The sequence below is a fragment of the Plecotus auritus genome (genome assembly GCF_963455305.1).
Source record: "Plecotus auritus genome assembly, chromosome: 6".
Classification (NCBI taxonomy): Eukaryota; Metazoa; Chordata; class Mammalia; order Chiroptera; family Vespertilionidae; genus Plecotus; species Plecotus auritus.
Genome location: NC_137773.1, coordinates 86027292 through 86040792, shown reverse-complemented (window position 1 = coordinate 86040792; position 13501 = coordinate 86027292). Strand labels below are relative to the sequence as shown.

The 13501-nt window shown below is 43.8% G+C and overlaps 1 protein-coding gene and 1 pseudogene across 3 annotated transcripts in view; one reads left to right on the top strand and one right to left on the bottom strand.

Moving 5' to 3' along the window:
• The window catches only part of SAFB (scaffold attachment factor B), a 42654-nt gene that overhangs the window by 27484 nt on the left and 1669 nt on the right, over window positions 1–13501 (bottom strand). For both annotated transcript variants that reach the window (XM_080674459.1, XM_080674458.1), the window contains exon 2: window positions 11488–11572. In XM_080674459.1, the coding sequence (XP_080530585.1) occupies window positions 11488–11572 (85 nt within the window). The remainder of the gene's footprint in view (window positions 1–11487; window positions 11573–13501) is intronic.
• LOC308251304 (telomerase RNA component interacting RNase-like) lies at window positions 8086–8678 on the top strand (annotated as a pseudogene). Its single transcript has one exon. The product of its transcript is annotated as a telomerase RNA component interacting RNase-like (transcript).

Genomic DNA, 13501 nt, shown 5'->3' with positions numbered 1-13501 from the left:
CCTTGCCAAAGTGGGGTATTAGGAACAGTGTAAATTTTTACCAGTGTAGCAGGCAAAAATGGTATCTCATTATTTTTATGTTTTCCTTCAATTACTAGCAAGGTGGAATCTTTGTCATGTTTGTTTCTTTTATTTGTGAACTGGCAATTCAGTCTCTACTTTTTGACAACTGGATTGCTCTATTTTCCTCACAAATTTGTAGGAATATTTAATGCTTTCTGGATATTTATATGCTGCAATCTTTTTGCCCAGTCTGTTGTGTGTTTTAATTATTTATGGTGTATTTTAATTTCTTTTAAAAATATTTTAATATATTTTTATTAATTTCAGAGAAAGGGAGAGACAGAAACATCAGTGATGAGAAAATCATTGATTGGCTGGCTCCCGCACATCCCCTACTGGGGACCAAGCCCGAAACCCAGGCATGTGCCCTGACTGGGAGTCGAACAGAACCGTGATCTCCTGGTTCATAGCTCAACCACTGAGCCACTCCAGCCAGGCTGTGGTGTCTTTTGTTGGTAGGTTTAAACCTTTTATATAACCACATTTATTTTTCTTTGTAGCCTCTCAGTTTTGTTTTTTTTAAAATATATTTTATTGATTTTTTACAGAGAGGAAGGGAGAGGGATAGAGTCAGAAACATCAATGGGAGAGAAACATTGATCAGCTGCCTCCTGCACACCTCCTACTGGGGATGTGCCCGCAACCAAGGTACATGCCCTTGACTGGAATCGAACTTGGGACCTTTCAGTCTGCAGGCTGACGCTCTATCCACTGAGCCAAACCAGTTAGGGCTCAGTTTTAATTTCATTTAAAGCCTTCCTTATCTCTATATTATAAAAGTGCCATCCTAGCTGGAATTTCTATTTTGTTTGGAAGAATAGTTTTCCCTATCAGCCAACTGTTCTATTATCATTTATTGAAAAATATATTAAGATATATTTTATATTAAAAATTTATACATTTTATATAAAAATATATTAAAATGAACAAATCCTCAAACTTTGTTTCCAATAGCCTACCACTAAAATTAGAGCAAGTCTGCACCAATGGTTTTTCAAAATTCTAGTTATTCTTGTGCATTTTTCCAGATTTTTAGAACAAACTCCATAGTCTCTTTTTTAGTTTACTTTCGGGGGAAACTTGACAACTTTTTGATATGAAGTCATCACATCAAGGAAAACCTCCTCAAAATTAGTCATGTAACAGGTCTTGAATAGTTCTTCTTAGCTTCACTTATTGTTTAGATTACTATATATATATATATATATATATATATATATATATATATATATATATATTTATGTCCGCCTGGCAATATCTTATTTAAATAGTAAGTCTTTGACTTACAGATGCTATCACTGACATCTCAAAAATGAAAGAGAACCAAGTGACAAACAATTATAACTAGGCAGCAAGTTTGTCAGATGCACTGTTCATATTAGCCAGGGCTTAATTTTTTTACATTTAAGTTGTCATTGGCTTATATCTGATTGCTTTACCAGTAGTTAATTTCCTGAGGCATATTCAGCCCAACAGACCTTACAAACCCAGCACTGGCCTAGTTAGAACTGACATCCCAGTAGCAGAGTACCACTCTCCATAAAAAGGAACAAGAGTGCCTGGAAGAAATGGCTGATTCTCAGGTTGGGAGGGGAAAAGTACAAGAGAATGGAACACCCTCTCTTGTGCCAGAAAGTAAGAATTGCTCAAAGAATGACATGGACATGTCAAAAAGACAGGGGAACCAACCTGAAGGGCTCTCATTGAGATAATTTGAACTTAAATCATAAAATCTTATAACCTATTGAATAAAATAAGAATCTCTAAGTTCCTATTGATAAATGGGGGAAAGGGCAAGTTATCCTTTATGGTACAAAACCAACTAACAGATGGAGAAGGAATAATAAAATTCAGAAAAATCACTACTAGGTAAGAATCAGAGGATGCTAAAACTAGTGAAGGATGAACAGCATATTTACATAATTCTCCAAGTATTTTCCCTATAGATATAATTAACTTTCAGGTGGAGAAATCTGACCAACACCATTTTAAATCAGTTACTTGAATGGGCTGCATGTGCCTCTGGAGAAGATACACTGAGAAGAGTAACACTTCCTGTGGTATTGCTGACAAGTATATAATTTGAACCTAATCATAAGAACAGGCTCCAAAATAAGCTGTCTATATATACTTAAAAAATGGCAATGCCACGAGTATATAACGCGTCTTAGGAACTGTTCCGGATTAAAGGAAACCAAAAAGATATGACTACTGAATGAAATGCATTACCTTGGATTTTCCTTTTGAATTATGAAGAGCATTACTGGAAAAAAGTCTAAATCTAAATAAGGTCTAAGCTTAGATAACAGCATTGTATCAATGTTAATTTCTTGATTTTGAGAACTAATGCCATGTAATGTCCTTGCTTTTAGGCAATACTGTATGTAGTATTTAAGGCAAAGGGGGCACATGCTTGCAACTTATTCTCAAATAGTTCACAAAAACATATACATATATACATACATATATAAACCAACAAAAGACCCAGTAGCACAGTACAGGTAAGTAATAGCTTAAAAAGCAAATGTGCCCTGGCCGGTGCCCTGAGCAGTGGTTAGAGCATCAGCCTGTAAACCAAAGAGTTTCAGGCTCATTCCCTGGACCTCCAGGTCCAGGCACATACAAGAGGCAACCAATTGATGTGCCTCTCTCACATTGATGTATGTTTCTCTCTCTCTCTCCCCCACCACTCTCTCTAGAAATTAATGGGAAAAATAACCTCGGATGAAGATTAACAATAAATAAATAAACATAAATAAAATTAAAAGCAAATTTGCTGACTTTGCTTTTCCAGTTCCAACCAGATGGGAGATATTTTCAAACAGTAGCTCCAACAAAGGTTTAATTTCCAAAATATATAAAGAACTCATAGCCGAAACCGGTTTGGCTCAGTGGATAGAGCGTCGGCCTGCGGACTGAAAGGTCCCGGGTTCGATTCCGGTCAAGGGCATGTACCTTGGTTGCGGGCACATCCTCAGTGGGAGGTGTGCAGGAGGCAGCTGATCGATGTTTCTCTCTCATCGATGTTTCTAGCTCTCGATCCCTCTCCCTTCCTCTCTGTGAAATATCAATAAAATATTAAAAAAAAAAAAAAAAAAAAAGAACTCATAGCCCTAGCTGGTTTGGCTCAGTGGATAGAGCGTTGGCCTGTGGACCAAAGGGTCCCAGGTTCGATTCCGGTCAAGGGCACATGCCCGGGGTTGCGGACTCAATCCCCAGTAGGGGGCATGCAGGAGGCAGTCAATCAATGATTCTCATCATTGATGTTTCTATCTTTCTCTCTCCCTCTCGCTTCCTCTCTGAAATCAATAAAATATATATTTAAAAAAACAACTCATAAAACGCAACACCAAACCAACAAACAACCCAATCAAAAACTGGGTAGAGGAAATGAAAATATACCTATCCCAAGAAGACATATGAGCAGCCAACAAATATACGAAAAGATGTTCAACCTTACTGGCAATTAGGGAACTGCAAATAAAAACCACAATGAGATACCATCTCACACCTGTTAAGAGTGGCCATTATCAACATAACAAGCAATAACAAGTATTGGAAAGGTTGTGGAAAAAAGGGAATCCTCATTCACTGCGGGTGGGAATGTAGACTGGTACAACCACTATGGAAAGCAGTCTGGTGATCCCTCAAAAAAATTGAGAATAGCACTACCATACAACCCAGCAATCCGCCTCTCCTGGGTATATACCCCAAAACCTCGAAATCATGTATTGGCAAAGATACACGCACCCCCTATGTTCACTGCAGCATTATTCATGGTGGCCAAAACATGGAAACGACCAGCATTCCATGATAGAGGACTGGGTAAAAAAGATGCAGTACATATACAGAATGGAATACTACTCAGCCACAAGGAAGGATGAAAGAGTACCATTTGCAACAACATGGATGGACCTTGAGAATATTATGCTTAGTGAAATGTCAGTCAGAAAAAGCTAAGAACCATATAATCTCACCCATATCAAAATATATAAAAGGCTAATATGCAAAGTGTCCCCTCAGGAGTTCGACTGGGAGACCCAGAGTTCGATTGTTCACTATGATGTGCATTGACCACCAGGGGGCGGCACAGAATGAAGGAAGGCCCCAGCCACCAGCAGGCAGCTGGGGAAGGAAGGCTCAGGCTGGCAGCCAGAAGGCCCTGATAGCCGGCCAGGTGTAGGGACCCTACCCATGCACAAATTTTGTGCACCAGGCCTCTAGTGTGGGTTATAAAATTGAAACTTGTGAACATGAACAGTGTGGCAGAGGGAAGGGGGTGGGGGAAGAAGGGGATCTTAATATATGGTGACAGGAGAAGGTTTGACTTTGAGTGGTAGACACATGGTGCAATATACAGATGTTGTAATATAGAAACTGTATGTTCACGTTGACCAATACCATTCCAATAAAATAAAAAATTAATTAATTAAAAAATAAATAAAAGACTCTGCTAAACAAATTATTGGTGTCAAACTACTTTGGAGGAATGCTGAGAGTACCTGAGATATGCTTTCAGGGATTCTGATTAAAATAACCAGCATGCTGATTTCAAACCATCTTGAATTTGTTCATCAAGAGGGTTAGAAGAGCCCTGATTGGTTTGGCTCAGTGGATAGAGCATTGGCCTGTGGGCTCAAGGGTCCCAGGTTCGATTCCAGTCAAGGGCATGTACCTTGGTTGTGAGCACATCCCTAGGAGGGGGTGTGCAGGAGGCAGCTGACTGATGTTTCTCTCTCATCAATGTTTCAAACTCTCTATCCCTCTCCCTCCTCTCTGTAAAAAAAATCAATAAAATATATTTTTTTTAAAAAAGAGGGTTAGAAGAAAGAGCTCTACAGTATTTTCAGTTAAACTCCCAATACAATCTAAATTTTCAATCTACTTTCAACTACTTTACAATCTATTTTCAACTACTTTATTAGATTGTATTGGGAGTTTAACTGAACTTGCCATATAAAATACTTTAGTAGAACTTGCCATCCTATCTAATAAAAGAGTAATATGCAAATTGACCACCACTCCAACACACAAGATGTTTGCCCCCATGTGGTCAAAGATCCTGCCCCCATGTGGACACAAGATGGCCACCACAAGATGGCCTGCAGGGGAGGGCAGTTGGAAGGGACCAGGCCTGCAAGGGAGGGCAGTTGGGGGTGATCAGGCCTGCAGGGGAAGGCAGTTAGGGGGTCCCAGGCCTGCAGGGAAGGGCAATTGGGGGCGACCAGGCCTGCAGGGGAAGGCAGTTAGGGGGACCCAGGCCTGCAGGGAAGGGCAGTTGGGGGCGACCAGGCTGGCAAGGGAAGGCAGTTAGGGGTGACCAGGCCAGCAGGGGAGGGCAGTTAGAGGCAATCGGGCTGGCAGGGGAGCAGTTGGGTGTCAATCAGGCTGGCAGGGGAGTGGATAGGGGCAATCAGGCAGGCAGGCAGGTGAGCAGTTGGGAGCCAGCATTCCTGGATTGTGAGAGGGATATCCCAGATTGGAGAGGGTGCAGGCTGGGCTGAGGGACACCCACCCCCATGCCTGATTTTCGTGCACCGGGCCTCTAGTATAAAATATCACAATACGCCCTAACCGGTTTGGCTCAGTGGATAGAGCGTCAGCCTCCAGACTCAAGGGTCCCAGGTTCAATTCCAGTCAAGGGCATGTACCTTGGTTGCGGGCACATCCCCAGTAGTGGGTGTGCGGGAGGCAGCTGATTGATGTTTCTCTCTCATTTATGTTTCTAACTCTCTCTTTCTCTCCCTTCTTCTCTGTAAAAAATCAGTAAAAATATATTTAAAAAATATATACCACAATATTCTATAAAGCTCCAGAGAAAACTAATTCTGCTGGGCAAAGAAACCAGACACAAAAGTGATTCTACTGAATGGGTCTACTTTACATGAAGTTCCAGAGCAGGCAAAACGAATCTATGGTGACAATAATCACAAAATGTTGTGGGGGAGGTGGGCGGGGGAGTGTGACTGGGAAAGGGCAAGAAGAATCTGACAGAACTATTCCTTATTTTGATCCCTACCTACCTCAAAACATATGTGAAAATAAATTTCAAATGAATTAAAAATCCTAACGTAAAAATAAAACCGTAACTATTAGCTCTACAATGTAGAATACTTTCTATATTTTAAAGAGAGGACCTTTTAAAAACACAACATAAAATCTGGAAAACATACAGAATAGGTTGACAGCACTGCCTAAATTAACAATTAAAACTTTAATGATCAAAACACCACAAACAAGTTAAGTCAAATGACAGACTGGGAAAGAAACAATTGCAACATTTTATAGAGTCCTTAAAAGTCAACAAGACAAACAACCCAGTAGAAAAAATGGGCAAAGGGCATGGAAAGGCAATTCGGTAAATACAGATGGCCAATTATCAGAAACTGTCTAATCTGTGAAGAAATGCAAATGAAAACCTTACCTGTAGAGAAATGCAGATAAATACAACAAAATATCTTTCTTCTATAGAAGTGGCAAAAAAAAAAAAAAGGATAATATTCAGTGTTAAGTGAGAGTTTAAAGAAATAGGCACACCCCCTCACATTGTTAGGTGAGAGACTGACCATTACAGACTGTTTGAGTAACTATTATAAAACTAGAGGCCTGGTGCACGGATTCATGCACTGTGGGGGAGGGAGGGGAACAGGGATCAGACCTAAGCCAGCAGTCAGACATCCCTCTCTCACAGTCCAAGGCTCTCGCAGTCAGGACTCCTTGCTCCTTACCGCCTGCCTGCAGCGGAGGCGGGAGAGGCTTCTGCCACGGCCACTGCACTCGCCAGCCGTGAGCCCAGCTTCTGGCTGAGTGATGTTCCCCTGTGGAAGCACACTGACTACCAGGGGGCAGCTCCTGCATTGAGCATCTGCCCCCTGGTGGTCAGTGTGCATCATAGCAACCGGTCATTCTGCCGTTTGGTCAATTTGCATGTTAGGGTTTTATTATATAGGATAAAATGCACATATCCTTTGACCATAAAATTTTACTTCTAATGATCTATACTAATAAAAGAGTAAGATGAAAATTGACCGTACCTTTGCGATGCCCCTTAGTCAATCAGGAATGAGTATGCAAATCAACCCAACAAAGATGGCGGGTTAATTTGCATATGCAGAGGTCGAGCAACTGGGGGTGGAGCGGGATGCTTGCATCGCCGCCATCGTGATGACGCAGGCGTTCCGCGCGGCACCAGCCGCTCTGGGCCAGAGCAAAAAGACGGCTCCGGCCGGAGCAAAGGCAGTGCTGGCAGCCAGGGGAAGGAAGGCCCATTCTTGCACGAATCTTCATGCATCAGGCCTCTAGTCAAAATATATTTCTTTAACCACAGAGACATTTTTGGTTCATGGCAGCACTGAAAATTGGATATGCTGACTGAAAATTGGAAAATAATCTCAACTGTCTAGTACCAAAGAGACTGATGAGCTACATATTGTTATACATCATATGAAAGATTACTATTAAGCTATTTAAAAAGAATAAGGTCTTTTACTTGTAGAACTTGGAAATATGTCCTTAACATGTTAAGTGAAAAAAGCAAATCCTATCCTATACTATATACTATAATAAAAGGGTAATATGCAAATTGACCCTAACAGCAGAATGACCAGGAACTGCCGGTCACTATGATGCACACTGACCACCAGGGGGCAGATGCTCAATGCAGGAGCTGCTCCCTGGGGGTCAGTGCGCTTCCACAGGGAGAGCACCGCTCAGGCCAGAAGCTGGCTCAGTGGTGCGAGCTTCTTCTGCCTCCACAGCAGTGCTAAGGATGTCCAACTAAGCCAGCAGGTGGACATCCCCCAAGGCCTCCTGGGCTGCCAGAGAGATGACTGCCAGCTTAGGCCTGATCCACCAGGGAGCGGGCCTAAGCCGTCAGTTGGACATCCCCCAAAGGGGCCCGAACTGCGAGAGGGTGCAGGCTAGGCTGAAGGACCTCCTCCCCGCCAAGTGCATGAATTTTCATGCACCGGGCCTCTAGTTATAAAATATTTTGTAGCTTTTTGCGCAGCACCTGGTGACAAAATGGCTGCCCGAGCGAGATGGGCGGAGCCTCCAGGCCGGGAGGCGCCGGGCCCTGCGGCGGGCAGCGGCGGCGGGAGCCGATGGGCTGAGTCGGGGCCTGGGACATCGCCCGAGAGCGGGGACGAGGAAATGTTGAGCCCGGTGTAGGGCGGCGTGAACTTGTTTGCCAACGACGGCAGCTTCCTCGAACTGTTCAAGCGGAAGATGGAGGAGGGGCAGCGGCAGCAGCAGGAGGAGCCGCCTCTGGGCCTGCCGCAATCCGATCAGCCAGCTACCGCCACCGCTGGGGGTCCCGGGGATCCGAAGAGGAAGGGCGGCCCGGGCCCCACGCTCAGCTTCGTGGGCAAGCACAGAGGCGGGAACAAACTAGCCCTCAAGACAGGAATAGTAGCCAAGAAGCAGAAGACGGAGGATGAGGTATTAACAAGTAAAGGTGATGCATGGGCCAAGTACATGGCAGAAGTGAAAAAGTACAAAGCCTACCAGTGCGGCGATGATGATAAAACTCGGCCCCTGGTGAAATGACCCTCTTCCCCCGTCTGCCCACAGCCTGGGACTCTCTGTGATGTACATAACTATTTAATGCGGCAGCAGCGGCGGCAACAGCAGCCCTTCGCCCCAAGGACTTAAACACAGAAGGAAACCAAGATGCTTCCCGCAGCCGCGGAAGATCCTCCAGGACTCTTTTTTACCTTGAGCACTTGCCTCCTGAGACTTCATAGAACAGTGGTTTACTGTCCCCTCTCTTCCCACCTCCTTGCTCTCTCTGGCTCTTCCTATCTTCCTTTTCTCACCCTCCCCTTCCTCCTTCCTTTAGCCATCACTTCTGGGAAGTAAAGAACTTGACTTAGTGCCAAAAAAAAAAATATTTTGTATAGGAGCTAGCTGGTTTCACTCAATGGATAGAGCATCAGCCTGCAGACTGAAGGGTCCTGGGTTCGATTCCAGCCAAGGGTACATGCCCGGGTTGTGGGCTCAATCCCCAGTAGGCGATGAGCACAGGAGGCAGCCGATCAATGATTCTCTCTCATCACTGATGTTTCTCTCTCTCCCCTCTCTGAAATCAATAAACATAAAATAAAAAATAAAATATTTTGTATAGGACCTTTTTTTTATTAATCTTCACCCTAGGATATTTTTTCCATTGATTTTTAGAGAGTGGGCGGGAGAGAGGAGGAATAGGGGAGGAGGGGGAGAGAAAAAGAGATAGACAGACAATGATGTGAGTGAGACACACTGACTGGATGCCTCCACACACACCCGACCAGGGCTAGGGTCTGAACCTACAACGCAGGTAAGTGCCTTTGACTGGGAATTGAATCCTCAACCCTTAGGTGCGTGGGCCTATGTTCTAAGCAATGAGTGATACTGGCCAGGGAAGGACCTATTTTTTTTTTAAAGCAAAGGAGAATACATTTACATAGGTGTGTCTACATCTTGATGTTTTTATTTTTATATTAGTGGCCTGGATGCACGAAATTTGTGCACGGATGGGGGGGTGTTCCCTCAACCCAGCCTGCACCCTCTCCCATTGGGGACCCCTTGGGGGACATCCCTCTCACTATCTGGGACCGCTGGCTCCTAACTGCTCACCTGCCTGCCTGCCCCTAACTGTCTCTGCCTGCCTGCCTGCCTGATTGCCCCTAACCTCTCTGCCTGCCTGCTTGATCACCCCTAACTGCCCTCCCCTGCCAGCCTGATCTCACCCCCAAGTGCCCTCCCCTGCCTCCCTGGTTGCCCCCAACTGCCCTCCCCTGCCGGCCTGATCTCACCTCCAACTGCCACGGCAACCCAGCACTGACTACAGGACTGACTTCCAGTCGGTTCAGCCTTCAGTTGTTATGGACACTGGTTTTTTATATATATTAGGATGACTGCATACACACATAAAAGTCTTATAAAGCATGCCCAACCTTCTATTAGGTTTCCTCCTTACTGAGAAGAAACTTCTACATGTTACTTAATGCCAAGTCTGTATTTTCAAAAACCTTAGTACAATTTTTTTTTTGGGGGGGGGGGGTTAATCCTCACCTGAGGATATTTTTCCTTGGATTTTTTTTTTTTTTTTGAGAGAGTAGAAGGGAGGGGGAGACACATGAGAGGGGAACATTGATGTGAGAGAGACACATCGATTAGTTGCCTTCCACATTCACCCCAACCAAGGCCTGCAACTGAGGTATGTGCCCTTGACCAGAATTGAACCTGGGACCCTTCAATCCGCAGGCTGATGCTCTATCCACTGACCAAAACCATCTAGGGTAGTACAATTTTTTTTTTAATGTAAAAGGAAAGCAGAAAGAAGATTCAAAAGCTCCCACTACAATTGTCTTTTTCTGATTTTCCAGTACACTTTCCCTTAGCAAAGACATTTACTTGGGCAAAGGCAAAAATACACAATGTATCATGGACCCAGAAGTGACTTCATTCCAAGGTGAGGTCACAACTGCAGCTCTCCCACAGCTTACACCACACAGTGTGGCTGACATTGGTGCCTGCTTCTTGGACATTTCAAACCCAGTTCTTTCTTCATCACTGGCCAAGTAGTATGAACATTTAGTTTTGATTTGTGCCTGAGCAACAAAGCCTCCAGTCACCCAAGGGACTATTCAGAACAGTCCAAATGCCCAATTTTAACAGATTCTTTCTTAAAACAGTAGTTGAATGTTACTAAATTACTGAGTAATTACCGAGGGGAAAGAAAAACAAGGAAGATAGAGCCCCTGCCCTCAACAATCTGGTTATGACACATTGCGAAATGATATAAGCAAGATGAGGAACTAGGTCATGGCAGTATAGAGGACCTAAGGAGTCGTGAGTTGCTATTGGTAGGATCAGAAGTTGTCTCTTGATGAACTAGGACATGAATACAGACAGATAGGGAAGAGGAGTGGGCAGAATACAGAAGGCCAAGAGAATGAACCACATTTTTTGCAGCCTGATGAAAGCCCAGAATGTAGTAGAGGAAGGTAATGGGGGAGGAAGTGGAAAAGGGAGGTTTGGGTCAGATCATGAGCATCATTAATGCTATGTGGAAAGTGGTTTTTATACAGCAGGTAGTTTTTTAAAGTAATATCTATAAAAGTGACAACTCTGTTTTGGCCAGGAAGCATTCAAAAGGGCAGTTAGTTTCTGCAAGTCACAGCAATAGTAGACTCAAGCCATCCTAAATACTCTTTTTTAAGGAAAGTGAAGAGCCCGGATAAGCAAAGGCTGCTGAGAAATCTAGAGGAAAATGAGTAAGGGTGTAAGTAAATGCCCCTTCCACCCTCTGAATTCCCAAGTATCACAGAAGTAAACTACAGTGATCTGTCCCAAACACGACCAAGTAAATGAGGCATATTAGCAAAGGAAGTAGTTTTGAAGAAAGCGCAACATTAGCAGTGGTCATAAATTCCTTGATACCTTTGCTAGATCTCTTTGATGTCTTCTTGTTTCCTTCAGAGGTAATTTCAATTTCATCAGGATTACCCCCTTCATCTTCAATTGCCTAAAGGAAAGGTAAATGGAAAAAAAAAAATTTTCACCATGAAAGTCAACACAGACTTGACTTTCATAGAAGCTCGGGGTCAATCATTTGGGAGTGCATCACCTCCACCCCTTCCATTCTTTCTCTTGCTCTACACATTGAAGCAAGGGCTCTGGAGCTAGATTCTAACAGTTCTAAGCTCTGTGGTCTTAAGGAGATTTACTTAATCACTGTTTTCTACTTCATAACGTGGGGTTACATAAAAATACAGCACTTACCTTTAAAAGCTGTGTGAGAACTCTATCCCCCATGTAAAGCAAGCACTGAACAAACATTCGTCTTATTTTTAATATTACCACCACAATCTGGTTTATCCTATTCCCGGGCTCAATGGAACTAAAAAACGGAAAGGCACACTCTCTACTTTCCTATGATTTCACCCCACAATGTGCTATTTGACCTCAGAAACCCCTCTCCATGCCTGCACTCGACACTGTCTGTATAGAATACAATTCATTGGCTGAGTTCCTACTGTGTGTGGCACGGAACAAGACATGACATGTAGTACCACATCTATGACTGACTCTAAAGGTCTTGCTCTCAGCCACTAGGGGACTCACCTCAAAGGATACAGAATTATAAGAAGCTCTTGGCAAGCCCAGCCTCCCACCCCAAGAACTTGTCATTCACTTCAACAGCCCCACCGACACTCAGCAAATCAGTACTGAACATGTCAATGATGACATCCCTGAAAACTGGGCTTCAGGTTTTACTAATAACCCTTTCTCTTTTTACTGTACTATCCAGTGAGCATAATTTTCTTATAAATCCACTTCAAATACTGCATTTTATTTGTAGACCGTTTCAGATTCTCAGGAGTTTCCAGCTTGCTATCTGAATTTAGAATGGGACTAGGGGGGTCCTGCACCTACCTAATCTGTATCAGGAGCAAAGAAAACCTCTCTCATCTCCCTGAAGCCAGATCTAGAAAAAAATCAAAGTTCTGCCCTGGGATCAAGGAACAGACAACCAGAAAGCCCCTTACCCGCTTAGCTAGGGACAGACAATTCTGGACCACTAAGAGAATAGAAGAGCTGTTCTAGACAGGAGGTGTACATTTCACCCTCACTGTCTCATTAGGGTGCAGTGTTTACAGGATCATCTCTATGGGGACTGAGAGCTCTGAGTCATCCTTATAGGCCTTGGCAAATTAACTTTGTTGTGTTTTCCCTCCATCTTTTCCTCTTCTGCCCTCCCAGGAAAAATAAACCAAGGAAGGGATGGATACAAACTGCATGACAGAAGTTGGAGAGAAAGAGAAGATCAGCAATAATTCCAGACTTGCTTGGGCATGGTAGACGAGTTCATAGGCTCGTGGTATTTACTAGTATGTAGTGCCCACGTCCCTAAGAAACTGCAAGGAGGGAAAAGGTGGGATGGATTTGTCCCCTGAAAGATGACAGTGATGGAAGATGCAGTCTCAGCTACCAGCCTGACAGGAGGATTCAATACCATCTTATCAGCTCTGCAGGCTTGCAGACTGTCTGGGAGGAAAAAAGTATAAAATGCCCAATTTGGTTTTGTTGACAGGAGGCTCTGGTGGCTAAGAACATGGACTACATCTTCCCAATGCCAACCCTCACCACCCTCATTGCATTTTCTCCAGGTAAACATCTGGGTTAATGAAGTGCCTGCCCTGAGTAAAGGAATTTAGTATTCATGGTGCATAAAAGTTAAGGTAGTATCCATAGTGAAAGAATATAAGCTCAAAGGCCCCAGCTGGCTCTGGGCATGTCACCTCACCACTCTTGAGCCTGAGCTTCCTTATCTGGGAAAGTAGGAAAAATATCTACTTCCTCTCAAACCACACTATCTGCAGGGAATGGAGAAGGCTGAGAGGGTCTCAAGACAAGAGGAGCCTAGCCAGTGTTGCCCAGTGGTTGATGTTAA